Raw genomic sequence first — 19,974 nt, 5'->3', positions numbered from 1 at the left:
GGTCATTCTGAGGTCACTCAGCCCCCCACATGGTCCAAATTCACTTAAAATAGTCTCGTTCGTTTGTGCTTCGTTTGTGCTGGTTTGTGCCGGTACAATTTTCGTTTGTGCTGCATCGGGTTTTAAAATATCAGACATTGAATTATAGACGATGACGTCACCAGCCCCCCACATGATCCAAATTCACCCAAAATAGACGCAATCGTTTGTGCTCCGTTTGTGCTGTTTTGTGCTGTTAAATGTTTATTTTGTGCTGCGTCGGGTTTTGAAATATTAATAATTGAATTATATGTCGATGACGTCACTCAGCCCCCCCACATGCTCCAAATTCACCCAAAATAGCCTCGGTCGTTTGTGCTCCGTTTGTGCTGGTTTGTGCAGTAAAACGTTTCGTTTGAGCTGCTTCGGTTTTTGAGATATTAAAATAATATTTTTAGGTCATTCTGAGTTCACTCAGCCCCCCACATGCTCCAAATTCACCCAAAATGGTCTCGTTCGTTTGTGCTCCGTTTGTGCTGGTTTGTGCCGGTAAAAGTTGCGTTTGTGCTGCATGCATCGGGTTTTTAAATATCAGACGCTACAGTTGAAGTAACAAGAAAGACCACGGCAAACCAAATCATGTTCACTTAACTGGACACTGCGGGTCACAGGATGTGTGGATGTAACAAACTCCAAGGTAAGTGTTTTTACTCACTGTATGTTGTGTTTTGTTAATAAAATAATATAAAAATTGTCGCACCATAGGCCTATCTGTTTGCTGTGTTTACATAGCATATTTGCTGTGTGTGTGTCTGGGTCAAAATTTTTGATTCTTCTTTCTTTCTTTTTATGTCTCTTAAGCTCACCAAGGCTGATTTTTTTTTTATCAAACATACACTGATATTGTGAAATATTATTACACTTTTTAAAATAGCTATTTTCTGTTTTAATATAATTACAATGTCATTTATTCCTGTGATGTCAAAGCTGGATTTTCTGTATCATTACTCCAGTATTCAGTGTCACATGATTCTTTAGAAATCATAGTAAAATGTTGATTGTGTGCTCAATTATTATTGGTGCTCAGTTAATAAAGGTTCTTATTTTTTTTATCAATGTTGAATACCCATTGCGTGGGTTTTGGATGCTTAATATTTTTGTGGAAACCATGATACTTTTTTCACTTTTGATTAATTTAAACGTCATTGCTAAATAAAAGTATATATTTTTTTATATAGCCTATACATTACTTAACCAAAACCTTTGAATTGTTGTATATCTTGGTTTCCAGAAGGGGGAAAAAATAACAATATTAAGCAGCACAACTATTTTCAACATTGATAATGTTTCTTAAGCATCAAATTCATAACATCAACATATTATAGCCTACTGATTTCTGAAGAATCATGTGACACAGAAGACTGGAGTAATGATGCTGAAAATTCAGCTTTGATTACAGGAATAAATTACACTTCACTGTATATTCACATATTAAACAGCAGTATTACATTGAAATAATATTTCACAATATCACTATTTTTGATCAAATAAATACAGCCTTGGTGAACAGAAGGGATGTCTTTGAGAAACATTAAAAAAAGTCTAACTTTTGTGTGTGTGTGTGTGTGTGTGTGTGTGTGTGTGTGTGTGTGTGTGTGTGTGTGTGTGTGTGTGTGTGTGGAAACTCATGACTCAATTAAGTCAAAATGATTTAACTTTTGAAATTTAATTATGTACTATCGAACATCCATTAACAAAAAAAAAGACCTTTAAAAACTTAAAAACACTTAATACTGACAAGTTACTATTCGTCTTCAAACCAAAAATACCACACAAAATAATAGACTTGAGTGCAAACTTCCATAAAATGGCACACTACTTCTCCTAACAGGAGTAGGAAAACAAGGGTGTATGGCATACAAACATTTCAACAAAAATAATTTAACTTGTGAAATTAAATTAAAATAGTGCAATCAGTCTTTTGTGTAAAATACAGCATGTGGGCATATTTTGTTTTTATCTGACACTCCTGTCACTCCACTTCTCAGGTCGTCATACATCTCCCAGACACATGGAGACCTCCTGCAGTAGGCCACATAATGTCCAAGAGCATCCTGGGTTAAGCCTCCCCTAAAAGCAATGACTGCCCTTAAAGTAAATCTCTTTCCTTGGAGCATCAGATTGGAGGGAAATTCATGTAAAGGAAATTCGGTGGAGTTGCTTCCCAGGTCAGTATCAATCCACATAAGTTCTCCCAGACTGTAACTGTGCGAAACTTTCCCTGCACAGAGCGCTTTTCCTGAGGCATCTGTCTTGATTGCAGAGGGACACTGTGACGGACTTTGGATCGGCCTGAGGCAGGGGGACTCAGGAAGGTCAAGGCCTTCTTCCACCGCGGTCTGAAGATGAGCCATGCCAGAAGCCTGCAGTACAGCAACAGAAGTACAAACAAATGCAATTTCCCTAGTGACTTGTTTGCTGAGACCACAATACTGTGAGGAGCACTGTTTTGTTAATGAAACACAAGCGCGTTTTGTCATTGACTTTTCAATGATAGTGGAGATGTGGCATTGTGCATCGATTTGGAGAGCACCAGACTTCAGTCGGACAGCTTTGAATATTTCACTCAGCAGCTCTGCCCTCTGTATGTAGGCCTGTGCATTCAGACCCTTTGTGGTGATGGATTTTACTAGCTGGAGGAGGTTGTTGGAATCCTCATTGCGAACAATATTTTCAAAAGTGACACTATCGCAGAAAGCACAACATAAACATTGACAAAAAGCATCAAATGCACATGTGTTCAGCACAGAGGTTCTTGATTTCCTGAGTTTAACAGGCTGTTGATTGTTTCCATTTTTCAACAGGTCCACTTTGAGTCTCTTCCCCCTCACAGATGGATCTGCATGGAGCCATTCAGGACAAGGAGAGAGGTATGAACTCCTCTTTCTCTTTTTTGGTGGAACCGCTAAGCCTCTCCAGTTTTCAACAGCTTCTTCATCTGTTGGATGGATGTTTGTGACAGTGTCAGACTTCCCAGAGCAGGAAGCATCTATTTCTGGCCTTCCATCTACACTGCAGGTTGTGGTGGGTAGTGGATTGACTCCTGTGTTGATCACTGTTGCAACAGCTTCATCCTCTTCACCTTTTTCCACACTCTTTCGTTTTGCAGAAAAAATACGCATGTTGCCTTCAATGAAGGAGAGATGTCGAGCAATGAATCGATCCACTCGAATAGGCAGGTTTTCATGCTTGAAAAGGCCGCGTTTGATGTTTTTGAACTCGGCTTCGACGTTGGCTGAACTTGCGGTGATGTTGGAGCTCCGGAAGTGAGGGATCATTACCCCTGTCCAGAGTGGTAAGTAATTTGCAAGCCAAATTATATTGGGAATAATCTCAGGAAGGAAGTGCATATTGTCATGATCACCATTAGATACAGCAAGTGACCTGCTCTCCTCACATATGTCTGTTACCCACTGCCGCAGGTCTGTCTGTGTTTGGTCACATGGATCTACTTCTTCCAGGTCCTCAACCTCTACATCTGGAATGATGACACACTCTTCTGCAATTCGGGCTTTCAGGTATTTCTTGCACCTTTCTGAAATGAGGGGGGCTCCAGAGCTGTCACTGCCCTCTGTTTCGCTGAGAGCCACAATAGTAATACATCTTAGTAGCTCTCTTGCATCATCCATAGATTGTGACATGAGAAGCTGAGCTATTGACCTAACAAAGAAATCTTTAATGCGATGTGGTTTTTTTCTCAAGCAGTCCCACCGGCAGATCATCTTGATGCAGTGTGCAACATCAACTCGAACAAAACAAGGTGGGACTTTTGCTGACTGTTTACAGAGTAAGACTCCACAACACTCATTGATGTAGGTCTTAAGATCAGGATGAGAAGTAAAAGCCTTAACCAAAGCTCCGAGCAAAGCCAGAGAAAAGTCACTCACAACCTCTTTTGGAGTAGGTGCACCTGCGCGTATCCATTCTGTCAGCCAATTTGTTATGGCATTAACATCATGTCTCTCTGACAGCATTTGCACCACTGGGACACTTGAGCTCTCACCCCCTGCCACAACACCCTGATATAGGAATATATGGCCAGACTTTCCATTTGGTCTCTGTAGTTTCCTCACCACTGAGCCAGTTGCATCAAAACTCACAGTGGGGTTAGTAGATGTCTTGGATAATGTCTTGTACATATACATTTGTGTTTGACTCCAATAGTGACAGAAAAACTTATCTAGTCCAATGTCTTTAATGCTACCACTGTGAGGTGCACTGTATTTTAACATCTGCAGTGACACAATAGGATCCTTGTCGCCTAATTCTAAATCATTTCTCTCTTGCTTTGCTTTGCGCAGGGTGGCCAAATTAGGCAGATGACTTGGCTCAGGATCTCCAAAATCCATCAGCTTTGTTGCCTCTGATGCCCTCCAAACATGGGGTTCCATTCTACCCTCACATAGTTCTTTTGATATCTGCACACGCAAGTCACCAGACATTGCACGCTTGGAACAGCCAGTGTGCAGGGAGTCATCAGTGTTTTTGAGTAAACACTTGAACATCATTGTGCTGTTTATTTCAGGCTTTTTGTCACATTTTATGTGAATGTGGCCACGACACTCCTTACAGTTGCCTCGGATGACAATATATTTGTCTGTGGCTGATGGATAGACCTTAGCTCTTTTAAAGGCAAATGTGCAGGGGCATTTCACTTCTTCCCAAATGTGATGATTTATCACATGCGTCCAGATACCAGGCTTCAAAATTGTGTATTCCCTTTTTTTTGTTTTAGAGAACTTGTTTTTGTATGTAACCGTTTCAGGCATAAATTCAATCCATTTCTGAAATGGAACTTCAAAATCAAAAGTCCAGCAATCTTTTGGACTGGAGGAAAGGGACCCTGGCTCAAAATCAGTATCATCACTACTGCCACTTGTTTCATGATCACTTTCTTGAGTAAACCCTAAAGCAGTCCAGATGTTGTGTCTGTTTAATTTAACAAAAGTGTATAGTGCCTTTGCAGTGATCTTGTTGTCTAGCTGTTTACTAAGCTCTTTCCAGATGCTCTGATTAGGAGTAGCTATGTTGCCATTTTGGACTATGGCCTCTTTTGATGAACACAGGACTGTGAAAATGGAATCCCTGTCGACTGCTGGTTTCTTGGGCATCTGGCATAAGCAAAACACAATTACCCTCCTCAATAATCCAAAAAATGTCATGTACAGCATAAATTTTTTTTCATCTATTACTGTATTGGTCTGAATATAAGGATAATATAATATAGTAAGGATAATGAAGATGGATAGTATATATTATATTAGGACCAATATGGTAGGTTAATGTTGACCCCTAGATTGTCAGTGTTTATTGAACAGAAAACTCATTGCTAATACTAATATCACTAATTTAGCTATGAAATGTTAACTACAGTTGCACATGTGACCCATGGTCGTTTTTATAATACTAAAAGGCAACTTGTGCAACTGTAATCAGCATTTCATAGCTAAATTAGTAATATAAGTGTTATTAATGAGTTTTCTGTTCAATAAGCATTGACAATCTTAGCTCTCTTGAATGTTGTACAATTATTGTTGAAACTACTAATATTGTAACTGACAGGTTTAAAACAATGTATACTTACATTGGCCAGAAATTTGGATTAGTAACGACTTTTGTAGTTTGATTTATATCGACCCTTTTCTCCACTAACTCTCCACTATTTTATACAAGAGCATTCTTGAACATAAGTGTCACTTGTCCCTAGTGGTGGTGGCAGTGAAGTGTAGCAGATGAGACTCATTGTAAATAAATAAAAAATACAAATTAGACCAGTGAATGAAGGAAAGATAATTGTTTATTGAACAAATTATGTGATGACAGAAAGATGACAAAACTAGATAGACTGGACTTAGAAATAGCCTAGTCAATTACTAACTATTTTTTATCTTGATAAACCCGATGCAGCACAAACGCAACTTTTACCGGCACAAACCAGCACAAACGGAGCACAAACGAACGAGACCATTTTGGGTGAATTTGGAGCATGTGGGGGGCTGAGTGAACTCAGAATGACCTAAAAATATTATTTTAATATCTCAAAAACCGAAGCAGCTCAAACGAAACGTTTTACTGCACAAACCAGCACAAACGGAGCACAAACGACCGAGGCTATTTTGGGTGAATTTGGAGCATGTGGGGGGGCTGAGTGACGTCATCGACATATAATTCAATTATTAATATTTCAAAACCCGACGCAGCACAAAATAAACATTTAACAGCACAAAACAGCACAAACGGAGCACAAACGATTGCGTCTATTTTGGGTGAATTTGGATCATGTGGGGGGCTGGTGACGTCATCGTCTATAATTCAATGTCTGATATTTTAAAACCCGATGCAGCACAAACGAAAATTGTACCGGCACAAACCAGCACAAACGAAGCACAAACGAACGAGACTATTTTAAGTGAATTTGGACCATGTGGGGGGCTGAGTGACCTCAGAATGACCTAAAAATATAATTTTTAATATCTAAAAAACCGAAGCAGCACAAACAAAACTTTTTACAGCACAAACCAGCACAAACGGAGCACAAACGATTGAGCCTATTTTGACGACGTTTTTCGTTGGGTGGGGGGCCAACTTCACGCAGGTTTTGCACCACAATAGAAACCACATACAACTAGGCTAACAGTTGTACTAAAGACTAAAAGCATTGGGTGGGGGGGGACTAGGATCCTGTTGCTCACTCAGTCTTCCTTAGTAAATTGCTGAACATTTCCCCCACAAGGCGGTGGCATATTTCCCTCCGCCACATTTATAACGTCTTAAAGGGATAGTTCACTTTAAAATTAAAATTCTGTCATCATTTATATATGTAATACGGGTAAGATATTTTGAAGAATGTCAGTAACCTAACAGTAGTCTGTACCCATTGACTTCCATAGTATTTATTTTTTCCTACTATGGAAGTCAATGGGTACAGACTACTGTTTGGTTACTGACATTCTTCAAAATATCTTTGTGTTCAGCAGAAGAAATAAATTAATACATGTTTGAAACAACTTGAGGGTGAGTAAATGATGACAGAATTTAAATTTTAAAGTGAACTATCCCTTTAAGATATGAAACTTGCATCTTATATGCCACCTTTCATGTTTGTTATTTTAGTATAAGAAAAGTATACGTTCAAATGTTTCGCCACCTGCTTGAGCAAATTAATATACATATAGTAGGCTGCATTGAATAATAAGTTGTTTACATTTAGTGTGTTTAAACATGAATAAGTCTATGAAAGACTGTATAATTGTACTGTGCACAAAGGGAAGCGCAATTCTGACAACAAAATATTGTGACAACTTTTTGGATTTGAAATAAAACAAAATGAAATATAGCTGCAACTGCAAGCATCCTGTTTTACCCTAACACATGAGCGCGTGCTGCTCTTGCATTAAGTGCAACACACCGCCTACACAATGAGTATGTGTGAACGTGTGAAACATGCATGTGTTAAGCTTTTAAAGGTTATAGCCTAGTCATTCATTTCACCTAACAGTTGTCATGAAATGGTCCTTTTTCCGAGCACAGCGAACGGTTCCACGTGGAGGTCAGTTACCAGAAATGGTATAGGAATATTTGACAGGTATTTATTTTATTCAAATTGCTTACACACAATTTTGCGTTCACTAGATTTTTCACTCATCTAAAAGCCTACCGTCCACTATCAGCCAGGATCATTTAGATGCAGCCTTGGCACTTTACCAGGCGAGGTCACTGTTACTGAAGCTTCGAGTAATGGACCCATTTTCAAAACAATTCTTCTAAGTGGTTCAGTGTTTCACCAAAGCTTCATTTGCCCATCACACACTGGAGGAATCGTTGGAGAAGACACAGGAGATCACGCAGGTAGACATGGGAGGCATTGGTCCAAACGTTCCACACACTCGGAATAAACGTTAATGTTAATAAAAAGTTAATGAGGGAGATGTCTGAAAGGTGCAGGTGATTGTGAAGGAGGTGCAGGTGTGGGCCAAGGAGGATGCTGGGAAATGTGAAGGAGGTCGTGACTATAGGTGACCGTGACAATTGGCTTGTTAGAGCTGCTTCTCAGGCGATTTTGAGTTTGTTACTATTGTGAAGCTGCTGTGAAACTATCTTTATTGTAGCTTGTATGTATATCTACATTATATATATATATATATATATATATATATATATATATATATATATATATATATTCATCCACCAGGCTGTTAGGATGCTGAACTCTCTTCCCTCAGTCACCAGGCCGTCAAGAAGCCCCCCCCCCCCCCCCCCCCCCCCCATGACTGAACTGTTTTTGCACTAAAATTCCATTTGCACACTTCTGATGTTTGCTATGACCGAAACTGTCTTTGCACTATCATGTCACTTGCAGACTTAATTTAAATGTCTATTTTATCGATGCCTATATAGCCTAGCGATAGTTATATAGCCTAGTTTTTAGCTATGTCAGTCTAGTTTTAACTAGCCTACATGTTTTTGTCTTTACCGTGGGATGGAGGGAAACGTAATTTCGATTGCTTTGTATGTCTGGAACATGTGAAGAATCGACAATAAAGCTGACTTTGACTTTGATATTAGTATACACACACTGAATATTGTGAGACTGTGTGTCTCTATATGTTATGTATGTATGTAGCCTATGTAGTATACACATTTGTATGTATTGTATATATTGTATATACATACGTAAATATTTCCACATATAGCCTTATGGTGCGTTCACACCGGACGCGAATAGCGCGTCAGGCGCGAGTGATTTCAATTTTAAGTCAATGCAAAGACGCGTTTACGCGTGTAACGCGTCTTTGCATTGACTTAAAATTGAAATCACTCGCGCCTGACGCGCTATTCGCGTCCGGTGTGAACGCACCATTACACTAAACAGAAATTCAAGGGGGTAAAAATGATTTCTTTCTCAAAACTGAGTTTTGATTTCTAGCCTATAGGTGATCAATTTACGGTAAGTGTTTTCACACATGATCGTGGTGTCAATACACGAGTGAATGGTTTCACTGAGTCTCAAGTTTCACTTTTAGTTTCTAAGCAGTTTGAAAAAACTGTAAAAGAACATGGGTCACAACTCTTTTTCAGTCGTTTTGTGTTTACTTGTAACAAATGGTAAGTAGTTTTTTTGTATCATTTGGGACAGTTTTCATTAAAAGTTTCAGTAAAGCAGGTTTTGCACTTGTAAATATTAGCCTATCTGGTGTTTATTTTCATATAGCCTACAAATGTTTAATACTTTTTTCAACCCTCAAGTTTTCATCTTAGAGATATGCTTCAGTAGGCTAGTAATGATATTTCGATTTATTAGGGTTTCGTTATATTAATATATTTTATTAAATTGCAGCCTTTGTTTTTTTTAACATGCCACCAAATGCATAAATTTAGTACATTTATATTTATGCACCTGATAGACACTTTTATAAAAATTACAAAGCATTCGGGGTCCTTTTATAAGTTCAATGCAGTAGACATTTTTTAAAGGTAATTTAAATCGTTTAAATAAGGTTTTGTTGTAGCCTATCGTGATGTGAAGATTTACTTTCCATGGATAATGTCTTTGTTATGAATGGAGATTCTTACACCGTGTCCTAACTACACGCGACGCGACGCCGCGACACGCGATAAAAGGTATCTTTTCCATGTTAATCAGAGTTTTTGTCCTAACCAGACGCGACGGCGACACGCAAAGTTTCTAATTTAGAAACGGTTCCTATTTCTGCGACGTCGCGGCTGACAGATCCGCCCACACAGAGATCTCAATTAAATAAACTGATTGTCATATGAAGAAATTACACTGGTTATGAGTACACATTATTTATTTTTAGTTAAAAATAGGTCACTGTGCCACAAGCGATAATGGATAATTTACCTCAGATTTTGAAAGCATATAATATAGCGTTCAAACTGAATTCTATGCAAACATACAACTGTACTTCATAACAAAATTAGCCAATAAGTATATTTTGTTAATGTTTTGATTTTTAATAATGTTATTTCTTGATTTGATTATGTCCTTACCCATTTCCAATGTGAGTGCGGGCCAGCAGTGCGCTTTCACAGAGAGACTCCGCCCACACGCTGTTCTGAATGGCTGTGATTTTTTGATTGACGTGTGCTGTCTCACAGTCGCGTCGCGTCTAGTGTGGACAGACACACTTGCTGTCGCTGGAATTTTATCGCGTCGCGTGTAGTTAGGACACGGTGTTAGGCTATAATTATCAGAGACTGGATCGTCAATGCGCATGTGCATAATGCAGTTTTGCAGTTATTATAGACATGACATTTTTCTTTATTGCTTTTATTATTGAGCTCCTGAAATATAATCGCTAATATTGCAATACAATATTGTGAGTCCTATATATTGTTGGTTATTAACTGTCAACGTTTTCTCTTAAAGCTCCACCACTAACACCAGGTATCATACACGTTTTTATTGAGACATTTAATCGTTTTGATAGACCATAGCACATATACCACATCACATACTTCAATGTGCACACTACTTTTTGTATTTCAATTTGTCTGTTCCTCTGTCTTTAAGGTGTATTTGATGCTGTGACTGATGAAGTGAAGTCAGTGTCAGTGATGGAGGGAGATTCTGTCATTCTAAACACTGATGTTAAAATACAGAAAGATGATCTGATCCTGTGGATGTTTAACGTTAACCATTCAGACACTTGTATTGCTGAAATCCACAAACTCATCATCTCTATATTTGATAATGATGATCGATTCAGAGAGAGACTCCAGATGGACAGTCAAACTGGATCTCTGACCATCAGAAACATCAGATCTGAAAACACTGGACTTTATAAACTACAGGTCAGAGTCAGAGGAGGGTTCACTTACAAGAGTTTTACTGTTAGTGTTCATGGTGAGTAAAAACTGAGTATGCCATTTTACTCTCATCAGTCTGTGATTGAAAATCTTCACAGACTGAGATCTTTATCCAAAAATCATTCTTTTAGGATTTTCTCTCTTTTTTGGGTCTCTTTTCTCAGCTTATCTATCGATTCCTATCATCAATAGTGATTCTTCTGAATGTCCTTCTTCATCATCATCATCATCATCATCAAGCCAGTATTGTTCACTGGTGTGTTCAGTGTTGAATGTGAGTGATGTGACTCTCTCCTGGTACGCAGGAATCAGTGTATTGTCCAGCATCAGTGTGTCTGATCTCAGCATCAGTCTCTCTCTACCTCTGGAGGTGGAATATCAGGATAAAAACACTTACAGCTGTGTGATCAACAATCCCATCACACACCAGACCACACATCTGGACATCAGTCGACTCTGTCACACATGTGAAGGTATGTGATATTAGAGTTTATGCACTGATATGGACTGCGTTTCCAAAAATAATCATAAGCCTATTAGATTGTAGAGACCATGGAGCCAATGGTTTCTACAGTCTACTTTGGATCACGATGTGTAAGGCCTGCCCAGTCGGCCCAACAACAGTTTCTGATAAGTGGGTGATGGTTTCCTGCGCGTTCTGTCTTTTCAGTCTGGCAAAGTAATTGAATTCCAATGAAACTTTTATCTGACTCCATTTTATTAAGAAAATTGACAAATTGAAATTACACCCGTTCAACCGAATTCCTATAAAACTTTGAGTCTCGCACCGGCCAGGTATACGATCTCATAAACACAAACTTGTCAGTCTTGCAGCCATATCACCCTGTAGCCCAAGACTGGTTGCCCACTGAAGCTAAGCAGGGCTGGGCCTCTTCTGGAAAAACCAGGTTGCTGTTGGAAGAGGTGTTAGTGAGGCCAGCAGGGGGCGCTCATCCTGTGGTCTGAGTGGGTCCTAACGCCCCAGTGTAGTGATGGGGACAATACTGTCAAAGAGCACCGTCATTCGAATGAGACGTTAAACCGAGGTCCTGACTCTCAAAAATAATCCCAGGATGTCTTTCGAAACGAGTAGGGGTGTAACCCTGGCATCCTGGCCAAATTTGCCCAGTGGCCTCTGTCCATCATGGCCTCCTAATCATCTCCATATATATATACACAATTGGCTTCATCATCCTGTCTCCTCTCCACCAGTAAGCTGGTGTGTGGTGGGCGTTCTTGCGCACTATGGCTGGCGTCCCATCATCCAGGTGGATGCTGCACATTGGTGGTGGTTGAGGAGATTCCCCCTTCCATGTAAAGTGCTTTGAAGAGGGAGTTGACATATTCTTGATGACCATACTCTACTTACTCATTCTAGAATATATTATTTAGTCCATATAGATCTGAACACACTTAATTAAGGTAAGATTATATCTAAACAGAGGTCATGACCATTACCATAGAACCAAGTTCACCAACTTAACTTCATCTTCATCTCATGGCTTTCCATGTACACTTTCCACGTAGAATTACGATAATCAGAGGTTGAGGCTCACCCCTATTTAGATTGGTCTAAAAACAATAACCAGAAAACCCATTTTTAGCCTCTACAGTCCAAGTATACATGAGTAATGGCAATGTGTTAGTCGGAGCTCTAAAACATCAGTCAGGTGCCCCTCTGGACAAGAGGGAAAGAAGCTTTCCCCACAACTTCAACTCTGCGGGGTGTGGAGACAAATGGCTATTATAGAGAATATCTCAGGAGATCAAAGTATCTGAGGTTCTGTTTGTCTTACAGATGCTTTTGTTAAATGCATCCCTAATCTTTTGTCTGAACAATCTTATACATTTTATATGCGTGTGCGTTTGCAGATCAGTAAAATGGGTCATCTGGAATCTGTCATTAATCAGGCGGTAGTCATTATCACGAATATGGTAGTTCACAAGAAACAAACAAACTCTCAAATGCACACCCCAGAATAAACAGCCTTACTAATACACTAAGTAGCAAAGTCAGGCAAGACAAGAGTAGCGAGTGAGCACAAAGCTAATGAAGCAATAACGAAGGAGGCTTTTATACACGTCCAGGTGTCAGCTGATCAATCAGGGCGTGGCACCAATCAGACTGCAGGAACCAATCCGGTCTTCTTCCTGGACCAAAAGGGAAGTAACAATATTTGGTTGTGCCCCCCTTTAAACCTTAAAAAAAATCTGGCAACAAGTCAACGGTCTGAAGATGATTCAGTGGAATTGGCGTTTGGTGTCACTTTATAAAGACAGAGCGCCAAGCAATTCATATACTTTGAGAACCACTCATATAAAGAATAAGGTAAATGAGTAGTCTCACCTCTCAGATGACAGATACAGCTTTTGAAATTCAGATCTCCCTGAAATCTTCCACAGTCAATTACAACCAATGTTTTCTGTCTTTTACAGAAACGCATCATTCATATATCACAATATCAGTTTTTGTCGCTGTGATTCTGGCTGGAGCTGTAGCTGTAGGTCTGAAATGCTGTTACAACAAGCCCATACAAGCTGGACACGAAGGCAAGTAACTAATATAAAAAAAACTGCATTCAAGATATTTTATATATAACTTTGAAATTGAGGTTTTACTGCTTTGAACAAGAAAGAAATTATTTTTTAAGCAGTTCGGACTGAGGAGGAAGAGATTCATTATGCAGAAACAACATTTTGTGTTCACATGGTAAGACACCACTTCTGTGTACAGTAACAAAATAAATCTGTCTGTGGAAACCTTCAGCTGTTACCACAAGAGTCTGTTTGCTTACAAATGTGATTGAGCTGGAGAATTTTCTCGTGTTTTTTCCAGAAAACACGCAATGTTGCAATAAGACACTGTATTTCTTATAGTTTCTGTTTTATGTTTGGATCGAGAGGTTTCATTTATTATTTCAATTAAATATATCGTTCCATTTCCTTTTTGAACATTCCGTTTTCTTTTCTCTGAACTCAACACTTTTTCTCTGTTTAGTTCATGTCTGTTTTCTTACAGATGCCTGATGGAGAAGATCATGTGCTCAAATAATAATAATGTACATATAATGGTGTACAATGTAAGCATGATTGGTTTTGAAAATAAACATTTTTATTTTCCTAAATGCTGTCTGATGCCAATTTAGATTTTTTGGGGGGGTTTTCCTGGACTTTACTAAAACTATAACAATGCTCAGGTACCCACAGCAGTCAGTACTGTGTTCAGGTGCTGAACACTGAACATATAATAGACTGAAATTTGATCCAGAATGATTTCACTGAACCTTTCCAACATGCTTTTAACTGTATGCATTTCCCGTTGGGGAGGACATGTTTCCACAAGTGATTCAAGGTTGAAATCTTCCAGTCTGTAGCATTTAATCTATGTTCACTATGTTTTCATCCAAAGCTGTGAATTTAACTTATGCGCAAAATTGTAATATCGCATGAAACATTTGTGGATAAACCACCGTTTCCATTCAGTTAGCCGAAAAGAACAAAATCAGATTTTTAGTCACTTTTTTTTAATCACCATTTATGTTTGCACAAGTGGAGAAACATTATTTTGGCTTGCTTGCCTTAGGTTTAGTTTTATTATGTGGTATCATTTACATTTACATTAACATTTAGGCTACATTAATTTTCATCCAAAGCGACTTCTTTTAAACTAAAAATAAGAAAGCATAATTTCAGTCTTTTTTTATGTACTTCTCAGATATATATTTCAAATTACACTTCGGATCAAAACACATGTGAAGGAAAAAGAAGAAACAATAGAAGCACTGCTAATGCATTTTGTAAAATAATGCGTTCATCAAACATTGAACAGAATATACTGTAAATAAAAACTAGCATTACAGTGTAGAGAAAACATTGAATGTAAGTTTCACTTAGACTCTGCCGATTTTAACATAGCTCAATTGCATCCCAATTTCTCCCAATCATTGTGATACCAGTGGTCCATCTCTCCATCATTGTCTGACTCCGGTTTGAACATAAAAGGCTAAAAGTTTTTTACATTTTCAGTGCATGTCTGTGTGGACCCCATAGGACCCCTTTAACATTCTATACTATTTAGGGGGTGTAGCAAGTTTGGTTGTTATGGGAAGAAGGAGGCGGGAACCGTCGAACGTTCAAACATTTTAATTAATAAATAAACAAATATACAAATGAAAGTATAAGCCAGCAGCCCCTCGCGGACGACTGCTGGCGACACAAAACAGGAATAAAACAAAACCACAAACACATGCCTGTCCTCTCTCGATCTTCTCTGTCGTTGCTCCTCCTTTATTCTTCCGCTCCTCCGTGAGAGATACGAGACCGGTGCGTACGCGCAGCTGTCGCTCATTATTAATCACGCCACGCGGTCTCGCGCCATCCTCTCACGTCCCTCGACCTCGTCATGCTCGCCACAGGGGGTAAAAGGTGTAGTTGCGTGAATGTAAGAATTGAGTCGCAATAATACATTAATTTACAGGGGGCATGGTTTAACCATATCTGAAAGTTTAAAAAAAGTTACAAAACTTAATGTAAATAACATGTTCATTAAGGCTGATTTATACTTCTGCGTTGGGGTACGCGGTAGTGTAGCCTACGTCGTAGGCTACGCACGTAGGCGACGCCGTCGTGAGCATTTATACTTCTGCGTTTATGTCTGCGTTGCTCTGCAGTTACATCGGCGAAACGCTAGTTGGCGGGGGCGGGTTGTAATGTTCCACTACTGTGTATAGATTCCTCGTGGCTGTTTTGATTTGGCTACTACAAGCAATGGCGACTGAAAGAGAGCGGATCATGTTGGAGCTGGAGCTTATCGAGTTGGAAAAACAGTAAATTTTAGTGAAATTTCTGAATTTACAGAACTTCTGAATTTAAAAATGGCGGGCGGTGCAGAAGAACACGCCGGAAACGCGTAGGAGGAAACGCAATGCTACTGTACCAAGCCAACCAATCACAGATCTTGCGGTCCGCGTCGTCGCGACGTGTAGTTACATTTTTGAGGAGGTGCGCGTCAGGGTACGGCGTATGGTACACGTCTATGCGTATGCTACGCCGTACCTACTGCGCACACCCGACGCAGAAGTATAAATTGGCCTATACACAATACTACGAATACAATACAATAATACAATACAATATACAATATACTTTATTATCCCCTTAGGGAAATTTGTCTTGGGCTCAGTGTATGCTGCATTTTCAGAATAAAGAATAAATAAATAGATAAGAGTTTATAAATAAATTCACAAATCACAAAATAAATCAATCACATGTATATCACCTAAACAATCAGTGGAGCAAAACATGAACATGTAGACGGTTGTCATATTGCACACCTAAAAAGGTCACTGTTATTGCACACATAACGGACGCATAAACCTTAAGAACAGCAATAAAATAACAATAATCAACTATAAATAAGAATTATAATATAAAGCAAATACATAATGTTAAATAATCAGTGCTAACCAGAGACAATAATAGGCCTTTGTCCTTGCCACCTGTATTAAAAGCAGAACTAAAATCTACGAAGAGCAGGCGTGCATAAGCTTTGCTGTCTAGATGTTTTAAAATGGTTCGTAATTCTGTTGACAGCATCATCTGTACCTTTCCTGTGCCTGAAAGCAAACTGTAGAGGATCCTGCAGCGGATCAGTATCAGCTCTGAGCAGAGATACCAGAATTCTTTTCAGACTTTTCATTACAACAGATGTTAACGCAATTGGTCTGTAATCATTATTGTCCATTGGGCTTGATTTCTTTGGGACAGATATGATAACAGATTTTTTCCACAGGTTGGAAACAGTGTGACTGCCAACAGATTGTTGGAAAACGGGCCACCAAGCTGGGGCCTGATCAATTCCTTTGCAAAAGTCTTTAACAAAAATGCTGAGATGCCATTCGGGCCTGTGTGGACTTTTTGGCACACACCTGTTTAAAGACAGACAGTACCACATGTTTGTCCACAAAACCAGGAAGCAAAGGTTCCAATTTACAGTGGTTAAAGTCACCCAAAATAAAAACGGGGGCACCAGGGGTTCGTTGCAGCTGGCGGTGGACACAGTCCGCAATGAAGGGAGCTATCGCTGCATTCCCACTTGGTGGAACATAACAAATAACAACATTCCCTAACTCCCTAGGGAGGTAAGATGGTCTTAGGCTAACACACAGGAGTTCAACATTTGGGTTACGACTGTCTCTCTCAGTGTATATTGTGTGCACCATCGGTTACTCACAAACATGCACAATCTGCCTCCTCTGTTTTTCCCCGATGATCCAGTCCTGTCAGCCCGGATGAGGGAAAACCCCTCTATTTCAACCGCCGAGTCGGGAATGTCCTTGTGGAGCCAAGTTTCTGTGAACACAATTAGACTTGAATCCTGAAACTCAAAGCAGCCTCTGATGTTAATCTGAAGCTCCTCCATTTTATTCCGAAGTGACCTGGCGTTGCACAATATCATGGAGTCTGCCTCTCCTCCGCTGCATTCTGCGCCTCTCTGGCCGAAGTTTGATAGCATCGGTGAAGGTCAACGGTAAATGGAAATCCTGAATAGCGGAGTGACAGAAGCATTTCTCTGGTATAGGTTTGGTATAGAGTTTCAGGGGGTTTTGTTTGTTTTGTAATTTACCACATTTCACCATTGATTATTTCCTAAGTGCTGCACTTAATCCATATAAAAGCTTGCAACAGATAAAAACAAGTTTTATTCTTTCATCTGGTTTGCACACATTAACCTGTAATTTAGTTTGATCCAGCTTGTTTTCCAGATAACAGACACTTCTCAATTTCCCTGCATGTTTCTACAGGTTGAGCTCTTATTCAAAGGGGGAATTCTGGAAGGAGTGTGCAGTTATACAGTATTCTATGGATCATGACATGCTGGGAACCGTAGAGCGTATTATTTATATGAAACTTGCATAAAGCATTATGAACTGGTATCTATCTCAGACAGGTTTGATAAGTTTGCCAGGTTCAAGCGGAAAACCTATTTAACTTTATTGTGTGTATGTGTTGTCTTATGTTACATGCTTGTATGCTGCAACCAAATTGCCTTCGAGAAATTAATAAAGATGAACTGAACTGCTACAATGTATATATTTATATATTTATCAAATCAAACAGCAAATACACAGAAACACATATATACACACCCATGCAAACACTTTTTTTATATATATATATGTTAAAATATGATGAATTTTATGTTGATTCAGTCCTGGTGGGAAAAAAAAAAAGATTGGAGAAGAGCAAATATGGGTACTTTTTTTTATCAGTGATAAAAAAAACGTAAAAAAAAACAAGTCTGAAGGTGTTAAGAATACAAGGAGAGTGAAACGAAAGGGAGGGGCTCTGATGGGACCGTTGATTTAAGGTGTGTACCGTGGGACGCATTCAGACACACTTGGACTTTTTGGCAAGAATATGGATCGCTCATGTCTGCTGCTCTGTCTTTTCTTTTTGCTCTTCAATGGTAATTGTAGACTTATGTTCATGATTTGATCTTTTGCATTACAATTAAAAATGATTAAAAAATGTTTTCTGTTTTATAATACCAAAGATAGCATCAGTCTGTCTCTGTTAATCTTTCATTACTGACTGTGTTTCAGGTGTTGATGCAAATGAAATGAAGTCAGTACCCGTAAACGAGGGAGAATCTGTCACTCTAAACACTAACTCTATAATAAAGGAACGTCAACATATAATGTGGACATTTGGATCAAAACATACCTCAATTGCTGACATTTATTCTGCCAGTGCCACTAATGCTCAAAATAATTATGTTAATTCTGAGATTTTCAAAGACAGACTACAGGTGGACTATAAAACTGGATCTCTGACCATCAGGAACATCAGAATCACAGACTCTGGACTTTATTATCTAAATAAAATCACTCCTACAAGAAGAACGGAGTCAACAACATTTAACGTGACTGTTTATGGTGAGTGTTGGTTGGTATTCTGGATGTGTTTTAATATGAAATAATATGAAGGGTTTATACAGGTGAAACCCGAAAAATTAGAATATGGTGCAAAAGTTAATTTATTTCAGTAATTTAACTTAAAAGGTGAAGCTAATATATTATATAGACTCAGTACATGCAAAGTGAGATATTGCAAGCCTTTATTGTTATAATTTTGATAATTATGGCTTACAGCTTTATGAAAACCCCAAATTCAAAATTAGTATATTGTGAAAAGTTATCATAAGCTGTAAGCCACAATAATCAAAATGATTACAAAGGCTTGAAATATCTCACTTTGCATGTAATGAGTCTATATAATATATTAGTTTCACCTTTTATTATTATAATTATTATAACTTTTGCACCATATTCAAATTTTTCGAGTTTCACCTGTATATATGATTATATGATATATATATATAATCATGATGGTTGTAGAATTTTAGTTTTGTTTACTTGCTCTATGGCCACAAGTTAATTGTTCTGCCTTTAGCACCATTGTGTTTTGGACATGAAAATAGGTTTTACATTTTTTATACAATTGTGGTTTGCAGGTTTTTCTTACGCCGCTCTCAAGAGCAAGTCCAGAATCTGTTCATCAGAAAGATCCTCCGTGACATATTATTTTTTTCTTTTTCTTTTTTTTTCTTTGGTAACTTGGGACATGCAACAACAATGAACAAATCTTTGCAGCTGATGTCTTGTCTGAACTTGTCTACTACTTCTGATAAAATCGCTATTCATAAACCGTTTTTTAGGGGCGGGGGGGGTGGGGGTGGGGGTTTGCTAATTGCTTAAAGATTTGGTGTTGTCAGTATTTCATTCTGTATAGTACTTTTAGCTCTTTTTTTTCTTTTTTTTTTGCTTCCTGTTTAGTTCGATTTTCTGCAACAATAAAGACATTTTTAAAACTGTACACATTTTATAAAAAAATAGCCTATATACTTAACCAGCACTACATACAGAATTGGTAAATAGCTAAAAAAATTTAGATAATAATTGTTAGACTGTTCCTAAGTCAAACTAATATCAGCAGTTTGCTGAAATGGACCAAGCATCGGCTATAAGGAATTGAAGAAGCAAATTACACTACACACTATGATTAAGCAGAAACACACTCACAGAAGTGCTGATTGATTGATTG

At 38.6% G+C, this 19,974-nt stretch overlaps 1 protein-coding gene and 1 long non-coding RNA gene across 4 annotated transcripts; both read left to right on the top strand.

Annotated features, from left to right (window-relative positions):
• The first annotated feature begins 8,873 nt into the window (after positions 1-8,873).
• Positions 8,874-13,991, top strand: LOC306988428 (uncharacterized protein). 3 transcript variants are annotated; one of them, XM_079593425.1, is made up of 6 exons: positions 8,874-8,986; positions 10,574-10,906; positions 11,034-11,342; positions 13,306-13,419; positions 13,524-13,579; positions 13,889-13,991. In XM_079593425.1, the coding sequence occupies exons 2-6, from the start codon at positions 10,618-10,620 to the stop codon at positions 13,919-13,921; spliced, it is 801 nt and encodes a 266-aa protein (XP_079449551.1). In that variant the 5' UTR covers positions 8,874-8,986; positions 10,574-10,617; the 3' UTR covers positions 13,922-13,991. The 3 variants fall into 3 exon arrangements, with proteins under 3 accessions (XP_079449551.1, XP_079449552.1, XP_079449550.1); XM_079593426.1 differs by having other exon boundaries at positions 8,963-9,144; positions 11,175-11,342; XM_079593424.1 differs by having other exon boundaries at positions 8,963-9,144.
• A 4,269-nt stretch (positions 13,992-18,260) lies between these two features.
• Positions 18,261-19,744, top strand: LOC306988442. The gene is made up of 3 exons (XR_013795400.1): positions 18,261-18,337; positions 18,474-18,806; positions 19,385-19,744. It is a non-coding gene; the product is annotated as an uncharacterized lncRNA (long non-coding RNA).
• The last annotated feature ends 230 nt before the right edge of the window (positions 19,745-19,974 follow it).

Source organism: Phoxinus phoxinus, assembly GCF_949152265.1.
Source record: "Phoxinus phoxinus genome assembly, chromosome: 20".
Classification (NCBI taxonomy): domain Eukaryota; kingdom Metazoa; phylum Chordata; class Actinopteri; order Cypriniformes; family Leuciscidae; genus Phoxinus; species Phoxinus phoxinus.
The sequence above is the reverse complement of the archived record's forward strand: the minus strand, read 5'-3'. Positions and strand labels throughout refer to the sequence as shown.